Source organism: Primulina eburnea, chromosome 10 (assembly GCF_022965805.1).
Source record: "Primulina eburnea isolate SZY01 chromosome 10, ASM2296580v1, whole genome shotgun sequence".
NCBI lineage: Eukaryota > Viridiplantae > Streptophyta > Magnoliopsida > Lamiales > Gesneriaceae > Primulina > Primulina eburnea.
The window spans coordinates 21,782,020-21,798,076 of NC_133110.1; the positions used below are offsets into that span (position 1 = coordinate 21,782,020).

The 16,057-nt window shown below is 36.7% G+C and overlaps 1 protein-coding gene and 1 pseudogene across 2 annotated transcripts; one reads left to right on the forward strand and one right to left on the reverse strand.

The window, feature by feature from the left end:
• Window positions 1-482: 482 nt before the first annotated feature.
• LOC140802791 (germin-like protein subfamily T member 2) lies at window positions 483-10,557 on the forward strand (annotated as a pseudogene).
• Window positions 10,558-12,751: 2,194 nt separating this feature from the next.
• Window positions 12,752-15,785, reverse strand: LOC140803219 (probable myosin-binding protein 5). Of its 2 annotated transcripts, none has more exons than XM_073158959.1 (4): window positions 14,743-15,782; window positions 13,809-14,657; window positions 13,213-13,435; window positions 12,752-12,940 (listed from the first exon to the last, which is right to left on the reverse strand). In XM_073158959.1, exons 1-3 carry the CDS (start codon window positions 15,482-15,484, stop codon window positions 13,227-13,229), a joined length of 1,800 nt encoding a protein of 599 aa, XP_073015060.1. In that variant the 5' UTR covers window positions 15,485-15,782; the 3' UTR covers window positions 12,752-12,940; window positions 13,213-13,226. The 2 variants fall into 2 exon arrangements, with proteins under 2 accessions (XP_073015060.1, XP_073015061.1); XM_073158960.1 differs by lacking the exon at window positions 12,752-12,940 and adding an exon at window positions 12,948-13,119 and having other exon boundaries at window positions 14,743-15,785.
• Window positions 15,786-16,057: the final 272 nt, after the last annotated feature.

The following is a 16,057-nucleotide window of genomic DNA, read 5'->3' on the forward strand; positions in this document are numbered from 1 at the left end:
GCCCACCGAATACCAGAAATTAGGTGGCTGTTACACATTCAGAAAGGTGGTTCTCGTAAATGTTCGAAAGATGACCTTAGCAAAATGGAATTTTGTCCCGTACCACACTTAAATCTGACATTCTCGCTACCCTACTTGGTCCCAAGCAACAGATCGAGCAGACTAAATTAGCCGGTACGTACGTGGTTATCGGTTCAAGAACGTAGGGTGCTCCTGCTAACGATTGATTCTAATATGATTCTGTAAAGTTCAAACGCGACTAGAAACAACGTGCATCAATAACTACCTCGTGGAACATATTAATTTGATGTTTAGATTTGCATTTTATTGATGCTTTTTTCACAAAAAGGACTTGCACTATACACTTTTTTTATTAGTATTATTTTCTTTAAAATGTGCTACAAATACTGCATGCCCGTCTTCAAATTGCATTGCATCATAAATCAAAATTTCCCTTGATTTTCTCCATAACAGGACCCAAAATGGCGTCCAATAACGTCTTTAGCTCAATCTCCTTCTTCATGATAATGTTCCAACTACTTTTGCTTCCCATACCTTGGCATTCTGCCGATCCTGATCCCTTGCAGGACTTCTGCATAGCCAATCTCCGCAGGCACCGTTTATGTTAACGGCTATCCCTGCAAACCGGCTTCAAATCGGACTGATCAACGAGTTGAACACAAGCAATTAATTGGGAAGTTATTTGAACCTGGCCAACGTCCACGCGTTTCCATGGCTAAACACGCTCGGAATCTCCATGACTCGTATTGGTTTCGCTGTGGGCGGTGTTACGAATCCTCACTGGCATCTGCGAGCTACGGAATGCGGAGTTTTGATCTGAGGGATGGTGTTATTGGGGATAATTACGAGCGGGAATGTTGTTTACTCTAGGAACTTAACTGTTGGCGAGATGTATGTGGTTCCGAGGGGGCTGGTGCACTTTCATTTGAATGTTGTGTTAGAGTAGATGCCTTGCAAGCCAACGGTTGGGTAGGGAATTTATTGACTCAAGTGTAATAAACAATCTTTATTTTAATATAATTTACTTTTTAATGGTTTCGTTATACTTTATCTGTATACCCATGCAAGCAGCATAGATAAAGTCCTTGATTATGCTTTAATACAAATGAATCGTAATTTGATGTTGAAACTCATTTATAAACACTGCATATTCTAAATTCGTTCCTAGTCGATTCAGCCGCCTAAAACATGGATAAAGGTCGCTCTAGCTCGAGACTAGCATCTGTGATGTTGTGTACTGCGTTTCTTGGTAAGGGCATAGAGATGTCCAAACATACAGATGGGTAGTCATATGATGATTATACCGAACAAACCTCCCTCGGACTTTCCAAGTGGTTATCATTCATCGAGAGGATAAGTCCGTGGTTATGATTATACACCATTAGTCCTTACGACCCGGGACAACACTGAGGCTCTATATGCTAGGGCTGTGCTTTGACTCGTTTACCGGCTCCAGGAGAGTCATCAGGTGGCGAGGTTGGGTACAGTTGCGACACATATAGGAGCCAGTGCATTGTAGTCGGGGATTCACCGCTCACCTACGGCTGTGGATATCCTATGTGATCTAATGAAATAATAGTGCATGGAATCTCTGGCCAGAGTATGAGATGTACATTAGGGAAGGAGTTCTCTAATAGTATACGCGATGCCACTATTATAGTTATCACATAGTTATCGAATTAATATGCAACCCTCGATGAACCAATGGTTGCAGATTCGATCGGGATATATGAGATGAAGGGACCGTACTGTACGTTAATCATAATCGACATGTTCTTGCAGGCACTATCAGTGATACCTAGGGGATCATGGGGCGATGCTACTAGACGCTCTTACCATGATCCGATGGGTGCAATCAGAAATTAGTTCTGACATTCTTGATCAAGGTCTTGATGAAAAGAATGGGGCTAACTAGGGTAAGCCCGAATAAAGGTTTATGTCCTGAATCACAAAGAGTTGTGAACCCACGGCTAGCTGTATCCCTGAACCATTGAGGGTCACACAAGTACTGGATCGTTTGTTCCCGTTGAGAGAATAAATTCAAGGAGTTGAATTTATATTATGATATAGTAAATTCAAGGAGTTGAATTTATGATAATTAAATTTTGAGAAAATAAATTCAAGGAGTTGAATTTATGATATAGTAAATTCAAGAAGTTGAATTTATGAAATTTGGAGATAATATATTCAAGTAGTTGAATTTATAAAATTTGAGGATTTAATTTATTAAACTCAAATGTTGGGTTTATTAAATATTAAATTTTGGAGGTAATGTAAATTCAAGTAGATGAATTTATAATTTAAATAATAAATTCAAATGTTGAATTTATAATGTATTTAATTTATTAAGCTCAAAAATTGAGTTGATTAATTAATAAATTAAATATGGTGGATAATATGTTTAATGGGCTTGTAGGGGTACAAGTCCAACATATTAAATAATTAAAGTTTTAATGGACTTTGATTAAATTAATTAAACTAGTTGGACAAGCCCAATTAATTAAATCAAGCCCATTAATGTTAATTATGTAATTAGGGTTTAATTTAAATATAAATTACACATGCAAACATCTAAACCCTATCCACCACCACCAAACTCACGTGAACCTCCCTTTCAAAAGAAAAAAAAAATTGGCCACCTTGAATTATTTTAGGGTTTGAGCTGTCTCTCAAAATAATTCTCTCATGCGTTAAATATCTTCCAATATTTCTAGTGCAATTTGGAAGAGGAACAAATCATCTAGTCGTGGACCTGATTAGAAGAAAGGAGTCCTTGAAGAAAGTTCGTAGGGAATTCATCAAGAACTAGATCCGCCTATACCGGATTAGTTGGAGCCAAGTGATTTAATTCACTAAAGGTATAATTCAACACCCTATGAATGTTTTGGTTTAAATCATACGAGCGCCCAAACAAATATATTTTGATTGTCAAATTAAATAAAAATTTTAAAACTTCCGCTGCGTTTGGGCGTGTAGAAAACCCAGATCCAACAGTGGTATCAGAGCCAGGTTTTTCTAAATCGTATGGTTTTGATATATTGAATAATTTATTTCTAACCACACGAGAAAATTTTTCAGAAAATTATGGCACCATGAAAATTTATTTTTTCAGATTTTCAAAAAAAAAAATTTTTTTAATATGCCCGGAACTGTTCCGGGCAGTCCGTGCGCGCAGGGCCGCGCACGGCAGCGCGCAGCGTGCGCGCAGGCGTCGGACGCGCGCGCCGGTTCGTACGCGCGCAGGCGTGCGACGCCTGTGCGCACCGCGCTAGCGCAGGCGTGCGACGCCTGCGCGCGGCGTCGGCGCCCCTGTGCGCGTTCTGCGTGCACAAGGCCGCTGTCGCTGCCCGAAACGTTCGGGCAGCGGGCGGGCGGCTGCTCGGGAGCGTCTCGGGAAACGAGCTGAATAATGGGCTTGAATTGTTTGGGCCTAGAGTGCAATTTTCTGATTTTTCAAATTTTTGGGTAAAATTGATATTTTTGAAATTGATTCAATTTTTTTATTTTGGAAAATTATTTTTTGGAAAATTAATAAATTTTTTGTAAAATAAATAATTAGAATATGATTTTAATTATTTATGGTAAAAATGAGTTTTATAAGAAATCAATTATTATTGATTTAATTGGAAATTAAATAAAGGAGTTTATTTAATTTATTAAATTCTTTAATAATTGTGGTGGTTAGTGATAAAATTATTAGATATATGATTTATCAATTAATTAAATTGTTTAATTAATTGATGTTAATATTTGATATTAAATGTATGGAGGATGATCGAGAGCATTGACCAATGTGTTAGGTGTATGTTATGATATTTTACTGTTTTTATTCTTTTTATAATATTTGATATTATTAAAGTGGGCCTGGTTTATGGCCCGTTCCCACCCCCATGAGATGTATCCTTTATGTGCCATGGCTATTAAAATGTAATAATTAGAAATAGTGGGAGATCAAGATTGGAAGATGGTGGGCCCGATGATCAAGATGAAGACATGTAAAATATTGGAAGCTTTTGTAATAAGTTGCATTTGCATCCCTGCATTCACCTAGGTTTGGACCTGGATCCATGTATGGCTCACATGGATCTATTAGTGTTGGAAATCGATCATCCTTATTTATTGTTGAATGTCATATTATGATATATGTGATATATAGTAGTATGCATGTATGTATATTATTATATAATATAGTTGCATGAATCCGGCAAACATACAAACTCGTGGCACGCGATTTTCAAATTAAAATGATGAGACAATTTTTAAATTAAAATCCCACATTTGAATATGATTCAAAATTTATATCAAACCGGAAAAGTAAAAATTAAAAGAGTTTAATTTTTTCTTGCCTTCCATCAACCGTGGTTGCATGTTGATCGCTACCCCCGGACATTGTCTGGCTCATATTATTGGGGAGGCGTGTACGCCGGAAAGCTGTGACTTCCACCGGACATATGATGTGAATTGAGTGGAACTCTCATGACTTCGGCTCATATTATTGGGGGAACTCATGGCGACCGTCTACTACAATTCAATATTGATGGGTCGGTTTGACATGCGAAAATAAACGACGTCATATTATTGGGTCCTTATTAAACGTGAGGCAAAACACGCGGAGGTTGCATAGGGATGCAATTGAATTCTACCTTTTAGAAATTATAATTGGCTGATATTATTCGGGATTATAATTGGCTAATTGGACTCTACGTGGCCACTAAGGAAATACGATTTCCCTTTTTTATCAGAGGGTGGTGGAAATGTCAAAATAGTGGGAGGGAGATTTATAAAATAAAAATCCATATTTTATATCTTAAAATTATTTTAAAATAATCAGCAACCATTATTCTGTTTCCATATCAGTATATTTTCGATTTCGTCACATAATACATTTCTGTTATTAACTAGCTAACCGAATCTAATTTTCAAGACTGGTTGGGAAATTGTTCTGAATTCGGAGAAAATGACATACACATTAATGTCAGTCTTGTTGAACTGACAAAGCATGCAAGATGGTAGGACAATAGTGTGCAAAGCTAAAGTGTGATGTGCTCGCTTCTATGTCAAATTAACTGTAGGGACAGTTTGAGGATATGTTGAATGTTGCTGACATTCGAATAAACATGCAAGAGTTGCATGGTACATGAAACTCGTACAGTGATGCACATCAATTTCAAGGAGCTCATGACTACACGTATGCAAGACGGGGCTTTGGCCCATGAGCATAGTGTACGTATGACTGGGCTTATTGAGGATGTGGTGGGCCTGGAATATGTGATTCCTAACGAGTTACTAGGTAACATGAATTTGTTATCTTTCTCTTCCTCATTTGACGGGGTTATGGTGAACTTCAAGTTTAATAATAAGATATTTGATAGCCTTGAAGAGCTAGTCAATATGCTTATAACTTATGAGATCACCATAAAACATGGAATTGTTGTTTTTCTTATGGCCCTCTCGTCAGACGAAAATGGCCCACAAGGTAAGGGAAATAAATGTTCTGCCCCTCCCAAGGAAAACAATCCCAATAAGAGGCAAACTCTGAAAGACACTTAAAAGGCCTACAAAGCCCGATAAGTTAGAACATATTTATTTCACTGCATGAAGTCCAGACATAAGAAATTATATGTGCCAGAAATGTTTTGGAAATGATAAGTGAATGTCCAAGTAAACATGAATTCAACAACAAACAAAAGAAAGTTAGATGGTCCAAATCCCACACAAATATGGCACGCTAGACTATGTCATATTTCCCAAAGAAGGATGCACAAACTAGTGGGAGAAGACATGTTTGACTTGTCAGACATAAATTCTCTACTTACTTGTGAACTCTGTCTAAAAGGAAAAGTGACCAAGACTCCATTCGATGGAAACGTGGAACGTGCGCAGAGTCTATTGGATTTGATCCACACAGACATTTGTGGCCCGCTAAGTGTTAGCACAAAATATGGGCAATCCTACTTAATTACCTTTACTGATGACCATTCGACGTATGGGTATTTTATTTGATAAAACACAAATCTGAAGCATATGAAAGGTTCAAAGAATTCAGATCTGAAGTAGAAAAACAGCTAGAAATGAGTATTAAGACACTTCGATCTGATCGAAATGGTGAATACTTGAGTGCTGAATTTTTGGGTTATCTAAAAGAGAATGAGATTCTATGACAGTGGACTCCACCAGCAACACCACAATTGAATGGTGTTTCTGAACGTCGAAATCGAACCTTGTTGGACATGGTTCGATCCATGATGGGATTCACTGAATTGCCTACATCGTTTTGGGGCTTTACGCTTGAAACTGCGGCAATGTTGTTGAATAATGTTCAAACTAAAGCAGTGTATAAAACACCATATGAGATATGGATGGGGAAACCTCCCAAGTATTCTTACATGAGAATATGGGGATGTCCTGCTTATGTGAAGCAGACAGTGGGAGACAAATTGGATAATAGATCCACTTTGTGCTACTTTGGAGGATATCCAAAGAATTCTGTTGGATATTATTTCTATCATCCTAGTGAAGCAGAAGTGTTTGTTTCAAGAAATGCCACTTTTTTGAAAAGGGAGTTTCTATTAGATAGAAAAGGCAATATGATAGAACTTGAAGAAATTCAAGATACTCCCTCAACTTTAGAAGTTGAACCTAATCCCCTAGAACCAGTAGTTGAAGTACAAGTTCCTAGAAGGTCTGATAGGGTTATTAGACCACCTGCAAGATATACGCTTCTTCATAAACAAGGCCCTGATGAGCATTGTGTTGGATGTGATCCAATGAATTTCAAAGAAGCAATATCTGATACTGATTCAACCAAATGGCTTGAAGTCATGCAGTCAGAAATGGACGCTATGTATTCAAACCAAGTATGGACATTGGTGGATCAACCTGAGGGAATTATTCCCATAGGGTGCAAATGGATCTACAAAAGAAAGCTTGGGACGAATGGGAAGGTAGTGACCTTCAAAGTAAGACTGGTTGCAAAAGGTTATACTCAAAGGCAAGTAGTTGACTATGAGGAAACTTTTTCAAAAGTTGTTATGATTAAGTCCATTAGAATACTACTAGCCATAGCATCATGGTATGACTATGAGATATGACAAATGAATGTAAAGACTGCATTCCTCAATGGAGACATCAAAGAAGAAATTTATATGTCTCAACCTGAGGGATACACATCAGTAGGAAGTGAGCATAATGTATGCAAACTTCAGAGATCAATATATGATCTCAAGCAGGAGTCAAGGAGTTGGAACCTCAGATTTGATAGCACTATCAAAGAGTTTGGTTTTGCTAAGAATCCTGAGGAACCATGTGTGTACAAGAAAGTTAGTTGGAGTGCAGTGACATTCCTAGTACTTTATGTTGATGATATCCCGCTCATTGGGAATGATGTAGGATTACTGCAATCAACTAAAGTATGGTTAGCAAGTAAATTCTCCATGAAAGACATGGGTGAAGCATCCTATGTATTGAGAATACAAATCTATAGAGATAGATCAAAAGGATGCTAGGGGTAACCCAAGCGATTTATATCGATATCATTCTAAATAGATTCTCTATGGAAGAGTCCAAGAGAGGATACTTACCAATGTGTCATGGTATTACTCTATCTAAAGTTATGTGTCCCAAAACTGATGAAGAGATAGAGATGATGACACGTATTCCATATGCGTCAGCTATTGGTAGTATCATGTATGGTATGATATCGACACGTCATGATGTTGCTTACGCTTTGAGTGTTACAAGCAGATATCAGGCAAACCCTGGTCCAATGCATTGGAAGGCCGTGAAAGATATTCTTAAGTACTTGAGAAGGACTAAGAACTTGTTTATGGTCTATGGGGTGGAGAATTGAAATGGGAAGGCTACACGGATTCTAGCTTCCAATGTGACAGATGATTCGAAATCGACCTCTGGCTTTGTATTCATGCTTAATGGTGCGGCTGTCTCTTGGAAAAGTTCCAAGTAAGACACCGTTGCGGATTCCACCACTGAAGCTGAATATATTGTTGCATCTGATGCAGTCAAAGAGGTAGTTTGGATGGGGAATTTTGTCCAAGAGTTGGGCGTTATTCCTAATAGAGTTGATCCAGTCCCGTCGTACTGTGACAAAATTGGTGCCATTGCGCAAGCAAAGGAACCAAGGTCTCATCAGCGATCCAAACATGTACTGAGGAAGTTCCACATCATACGTGAGAAGTGGGAAGAGGAGACATATCAGTCGAAAGACTCCCTTCTGCAGATAATGTTGTTGATCCACTTACAAAGCCCTTGCCAAGACCATTGTTTGAAAAGCATCGCGAAGCAATGGAATTAAGGGTAGTTGCCTCTAGGGCAAGTGGGAGATTGTTAGAGTAGATGCCCTGCAAGCCAACGGTTGGTTAGGGAATTTATTGACTCAAGTGTAATAAACAATCTTTATTTTAATATAATTTACTTTTTAATGGTTTCGTTATACTTTATCTGTATACCCACGCAAGCAGCATAGATAAAGTCCTTGATTATGCTTTAATACAAATGAATCGTAATTCGATGTTGAAACTCATTTGTAAACACTGCATATTCTAAATTCGTTCCTAGTCGATTTAGCCGCCTAAAACATGGATAAAGGTCGCTTGAGCTCGAGACTAGCATCTGTGATGTTGTGTACTGCGTTTCTTGGTAAGGGCATAGAGATGTCCAAACATACAGATGGGTAGTCATATGATGATTATACCGAACAACCCTCCCTCGGACTTTCCAAGTGGTTATCATTCATCGAGAGAATAAGTCCGTGGTTATGATTGTACACCATTAGTCCTTACGACCCGGGACAACACTGAGGCTCTATATGCTAGGGTTGTGCTTTGACTCGTTTACCGGCTCCAGGAGAGTCATCAGGTGGCGAGGTTGGGTACAGTTGCGACACATATAGGAGCCAGTGCATTGTAGTCGGGGATTCACCGCTCACCTACGGGTGGATATCCTATGTGATCTAATGAAATAATAGTGCATGGAATCTCTGGCCAGAGTATGAGATGTACATTAGAGAAGGAGTTCTCTAATAGTACACGCGATCCCACTATTATAGTTATCACATAGTTATCGAATTAATATGCAACCCTCGATGAACCAATGGTTGCAGATTCGATCGGGATATATGAGATGAAGGGACCGTACTGTACGTTAATCATAATCGACTGGTTCTTGCAGGCACTATCAGTGATACCTAGGGGATCATGGGGCGATGCTACTAGACGCTCTTACCATGATCCGATGGGTGCAATCAGAAATTAGTTCTGACATTCTTGATCAAGGTCTTGATGAAAAGAATGGGGCTAACTAGGGTAAGCCCGAATAAAGGATTATGTCCTGAATCACAAAGAGTTGTGAACCCACGGCTAGCTGTATCCCTGAACCATTGAGGGTCACACAAGTACTGGATCGTTTGTTCCCGTTGAGAGAATAAATTCAAGGAGTTGAATTTATATTATGATATAGTAAATTCAAGGAGTTGAATTTATGATAATTAAATTTTGAGAAAATAAATTCAAGGAGTTGAATTTATGATATAGTAAATTCAAGAAGTTGAATTTATGAAATTTGGAGAGAATATATTCAAGTAGTTGAATTTATAAAATTTGAGGATTTAATTTATTAAACTCAAATGTTGGGTTTATTAAATATTAAATTTTGGAGGTAATGTAAATTCAAGTAGTTGAATTTATAATTTAAATAATAAATTCAAATGTTGAATTTATAATGTATTTAATTTATTAAGCTCAAAAATTGAGTTGGTTAATTAATAAATTAAATATGGTGGATAATATGTTTAATGGGCTTGTAGGGGTACAAGTCCAACATATTAAATAATTAAAGTTTTAATGGACTTTGATTAAATTAATTAAACTAGTTGGACTAGCCCAATTAATTAAATCAATCTCGTTAATGTTAATTATGTAATTAGGGTTTAATTTAAATATAAATAACACATGCAAACATCTAAACCCTAGCCACCACCACCAAACTCACGTGAACCTCCCTTTCAAAAGAAAAAAAAAATTGGCCACCTTGAATTATTTTAGGGTTTGAGCCGTCTCTCAAAATAATTCTCTCCTGCGTTAAATATCTTCCAATATTTCTAGTGCAATTTGGAAGAGGAACAAATCATCTAGTCGTGGACCTGATTAGAAGAAAGGAGTCCTTGAAGAAAGTTCGTAGGGAATTCATCAAGAGCTAGATCCGCCTATATCGGATTAGTTGGAGCCAAGTGATTTAATTCACTAAAGGTATAATTCAACACCCTATGAATGTTTTGGTTTAAATCATACGAGCGCCCAAACAAATATATTTTGATTGTCAAATTAAATAAAAATTTTAAAACTTCCGCTGCGTTTGAGCGTGTAGAAAACCCAGATCCAACATGTTGGAGAGGAACCTGTGCTGGCTTTCTCCTCTGCTAATAGCCAGCTGCCTGGTACCATTAAAGTTGGGCCGAATATGTTTGGTTCGAAGCCTTCTGTTCCTGATCAAGTCTTGGCTAAATCTTTTCAATTGAACTAAAGTGGTCGATCAAATCAAATCCAAGTTCTTGGGTTGAATAATATTAATGTGTACGTACGTTATGCTTGTTGTTTGATTTTCGTGTTTATGTTCGATTGATAAAAGTCAAGCATGCTTGTTTTCCGCATGCCGTCACAATAAATCCGACCAAGATCTTTGCTACGGGCTCTCTGACCGTGGTTGACTCGAATTCTATTGGATCTTTTTCGAATTAGTTATTGATGCAGTGTATTTGTTATGCATGCTCTTCATGCAGTAGTCAGTCATGTCAATGTATTCTCATATTTGTGTGACTTAATTGTTACTTAAAATTGCACAACCTAATTAATTTCTTGGTTAAATATTAGTCTTATTGGAAGATAATAAATTAAAATTATATTCAAGATGTATATTTTTGTTTAAATTCAATTTCAACAAAACAAAGACATGTTCTAGCAGTGATGTGATCTAGTCGAGCCGAACTTTTGAATAGATTTTTTTTTTTATTTTTTGTAATAAGTAAAGTGCAAAATCAATAAATAATAGATCAAAACTATTATTTTCTCGTCTAAGAGCTGATTCATGATCCTATTAACGGACCTATTCACGAGCTAAAGACACGAATATTGTAAAGTTTGAGTTTGATTCGTTTACCTTAAAGAGTCTAATTAAACGAGATCAAACGAGTTTTTATCGAACCGAACTTCAAATAATTCACGGATGGCTTTATTCATTTACATCCTTAAGTCTAGGTTGGAAGTCGGAAGGACTTAAATTTATGATGAGTAGTTGTAGTTTTTGTAGTCTCTTTATTTCTATGTTTTTGCTAATTCCGACCCAAAAATTTATCAAGGAAACTTTTAAAATCCAATAAAAACGGATGCCTACACAATTTTATGAGAAATTCTTGTAATAGCAGAAAGCTAGATTAATGTTAAGAAAAGGATAAAACAAAACTTATTTTAACAAACAATTATTTTAGTAGGATATAATTATAAAGTAAAAGGCAATTTTTTAATTAACAAAAAAATGATACATTATATTTATTCAAAAATATTATAGTAAAAATATTTTCATTTTGTCCGTGGTTTTTACCTTAATAATTTTTTGGGACTTTTTACATAAATTTTAGTGTTTAATTTTATTCTTTATTTTCATATTTATATATCTCAATATGCCGCAGCTAAAACTAACAAATCTGCTGAGTAAGAAGTAAATGGTGTCTAGTATATTTTCAAATTTTTGTTTTAGTAACTTAAATATTTTTTTATTTTATCTCAATAAATGATGTGATATCATATAAGTATAAATATTCAATGTCACATCAGCACAAGTATGATAGAAAGCCAAAAAAAAATCAAAATTAATCTACCAAAATCATATTTCTAAAATTTATTGGATCAAAACTCAAAATAGAACAAGTTGATGGATATTAATTTCCCGTTTCTAAAAATTTGAAATTGTCTTAATATTTAAAGCGATATTTATTTACAATTTCGGCAATGGTAGGTTCTACGTTTAATGAGACCAAGCGCACATATATATTTAATAAATTCCCCAATGTTTGAATTATCGTAATTGAAATCACATATAAAACTTTGATACTAACTAAAAAAAGGAGTTGATTTATTTAAAAAACTAATAAATGTTACAATTAGGAGAAAATATCTTTGCTAGAACGCGTATTATTTTTTTAATCATTTTATATATTTTCCACTTAGCAGAATATTGTATCGATACTATGTACTAGTTAAACAAAACAAAATTAAATTCTTAACACATTGCTCGATTAAATTTAGGAAAAATAGTTTTTATCGTTCACTAGTTTGTTCAATTTGGACTTTTAATTCAATAAGTTTTCAAAGTTCGGTTTTGGTATACTAACTTTTAATTTTCGGTATTCTGGTTTAATTATTGATATGACATCGAAAAATACTGGCGTGACAGAAAAAATTGATGAGTTATCAAATGTCAAATCAGCAATTCAATCAAAACAGTCGAAAATTAAAAAATTAGTGTACCAAAGCTAATTGAGAAAAAAATCATTTTCTCCTAATTTTAGTCGTGAATGCCTAGTGTTGTAGGAGAAGCTCGAATAGTTTACATTCTTATTCAGTTGCACAAATTGTCCTAAAGCAAACAAGAAAAGCTCGAGCACTTTACATTCTTATCTAGTGGTGCTGATTATGTATTAGTACTTGTACATTGTCAATGATTAAAAAAAAACTGACTTTCCAAGAACTCTCCGAAATGCAATCAGGATATAAGAGAACGAAGAGCTCATAAAGCATCCAAGCGAGGCCTCGTCGGCGTGACATGCGATCCCAATGCTTAATACATGATGTACATGTTTCTAAATCCTAACTTGTGGAGAAAAGAATGGAGAAGAGAACAAAAATGAAAACTGCAACCAAAGAAAGTAGGGGGAAAGATCAGATTTCATTGCATTTCAAAGAAATTTTCCTCATCTTGCAATCTTTTTCCTAGTTTATTATTTATTAAAGGTTTTCAAGTCAAGGGCAATAAAATGAAATTCCGAATGAACGAGAGGCGTATTGTCACGCCCCTAGACCTACAGGCCTGCTGTAATGTGTGAAATTTAATTAGTTATTTTTAATTGTTCTATGAATAGGACGGTCGGCTTGTGGAGCGGCGAATAGTACTTTGAAATCTCACCTGAAGGATAAGTTTCATGCTTCTGAATCCTCTGTTGATGATTTGTTTGAGTCCCTAATCTGCCGGAGATGTTGAGCTATTTCAGTCAAGAGTTTAGTTCCTTCGCCTCCTCGTTGTAGCGTCATGGCCGCATGCTTTAAGAATCCACTGTCTGCTTCAATGGTCCTCAATCTCTCCCTTATTAATGATACCTCTCTTTTAAGGATACCCTTTAGTTCTTTTCCTATATGATCACACACAAAAGGATAAATATCTGGGCTTAAAAAAAGAGAATGGGAAAAAAATCAGGAGTAATAAATGTTCAAGGACAAAGTAAAGGATGTGAATAACTATTTTTTCTTTGCTGCATCTGATGAACCATTCGTCGGTAAATCATGTAGGTTGAAGATCACCACTAACATACACAAGTTCGGATATTCTTTTAGAGTTATTCATATCTACAAAATGGATTTTCCTACAGCACAGTTTCCAGTATATTGTTGTTTACTCATGCAAGTTTTTTGTTGAGTCCTGTTTATCTCCTACAAGGTCCAAATGATCAATGTAATCATTGCATGCTACTAGATTATCATAAACCAAACTAGACATTTGATTACCTTTGCATCCCTCTTCGTTAATGATTGTCATGCACTCAGAGGAACTGGATAGTTCATCTATAGGTGAATTGATCTTTCTCTCAAGATCTGTCAACAGACCAAGAAGATAAGATCTCTCTCCCTCGAAATCCAAAGATTCATTTGGACTCCCTCCCCCATCCTCCATCGAATTATTTTGACGTTCATATTCATTTGAACTCCCGGATTCTGATCTCTCACCATAGGATGACAAAGACTGAGACTTCATGTCTTGATAATCGTCATCAGCATCAATTTCACATATATCACTTCCTACTTTCTTGATAAGCCCATATTTTTCTCTGTATGTCTCCAGTTCCGACTCCAGTGCCTTTATATCCTCTTCCCTCTTCAAAAGCATGTCTTTCATCACTTGCAGAGCTTCTTGATCATATTCCGCCTGTTCTTCCATCATTCGCTGATATTGCAAGGCCTCCATTTGCACAGCTGCTTTCTCGGCTTGCAGACGAGTTATCATGGCCATGGCATTATTCGCTGCAACTGCGGAAGCACTTCTTTCTTCATCCAACTCCATGTATAGAGCTATCAAGGATTTGCGGTCCAAACGAACCTGTCTTTTCAACCGGTTCAAGATGTCTCCATCTAGTTCATTGAATGAATTTGAATCATTGGGTTCAGGAACACAATCGATGTTTGGTTGTTTTCGACCAACCTTGTAGCCCCATCTAGGACTAACTTGAGCTGAATCTGACAATGGGATTCCGAAAAATCTGGTCCCTCTTGCAAAACTAGGGGTTCTGCAAGAATCTTCGGTTATTTCCTCTGAATCTGGTAGCAGTGGCACCGAAGCCGACTTTACATCATCTCTTCCTATTATAGAACACAAGAAAACCATCCAACATCATGTACTAGAAGATCCTGGTACAGAAATAGACAAGTTAAAGAAAATGTTCACCTCGATTCTCTCCATTTGTAGCATCTTCATACTCAGAGAGCTCCTGCTCAGCATCTGACATAAACTTCAGCTCAGTGTACTTAACATGTGGTAACAATATGCTACGCCCCTCGTGGTTTCTCCTCGCCATCAAGGGTGCTCGAGGGGATGGGGCCGGAGCGTTCATAGACAAACTCCGCCCATATTTCGAGGAAGATTTCGGTTTCAGAGCCTCCCCACAACAAGAACACAATTGTGCACCACTCTTTTCATCTGATATCTCTTTACCATCATCGCCATTTCCCAAATTCATCAGCAACTTCTGGTTATCCTCAACAAAGCAATCGATATCCTTGTGCAGAATCCCAACAAGGGACTTGTACTTATCACAGTCGGAATCTTTCTCCGTGGCGAATGACAGAAGGCACCCCTCACACATGGTACGCAAATCCGATAGCTTCTTGTGGACGTGGCAATACGCGAGGGACGAGATTTCTTTCTTGTGAAGCTCACAGATGGAATCATTGTAGTAAAAGTTGGAGTTCCTGCGTGCAAAAAGATGATCTATTCTTGTACAGAGTAAACATGGAATCCTCAGCTCGAAGTACTTGGCGAATTCATTCGAAACAAAGGCGAGAAAACCGTCCACGAAAAGCAACATTATCATCACCCATTCGAGAATTGCATATATCAAGAAATGTGGGAATTTCCCGAGCTTCTGCTCCACGAAACATTTGAATGATCCCACCGGCATTTCGCACATTTCGGATTAACCAAGAAAATCTCAGAATCCAAGAACGAGACTTAGATTATTACGGAAACGATTGATCAAAAGGAGTCTAGCTAATGGAATAGATCATGATCATGATAGAACAGGTGAATCCCAGATCATGATCTGTTTCCTTTTTGTCTCATCGTTATTTGTCCCTCTTTGTGGCACCTGTGTCTGTACGAGGAAGAGTGGCAAACGGGTTGTAAGATTCAGAGGATGGTATTCGCTTGGTTTGAGATATTTGTGGAAAACAACATTTCGCAAGTTTTATTTGTGAAGTGGGAATTACCTCCTCAATTAACGGTCCACCGTTTTTGAAAGAAAAAAAAAATCCCATTCGTAAATCAATCTCACCGCAAGCGAAATTTATAATTTTTAGACTCTTATCTAAATCAATTTATGAATTTGAGTCATTCGTCAAGTTATCTCGTTTGAGTCAACTTGAATCAAAATAAAGCACAAATAAAAACATATCACAATTTGGATCAAGAAATGCATGAAATTTGATTTTTATAACTTCCTTCATTATTTAATTTACCTTATTTAAAATTTGGATCAAGAATT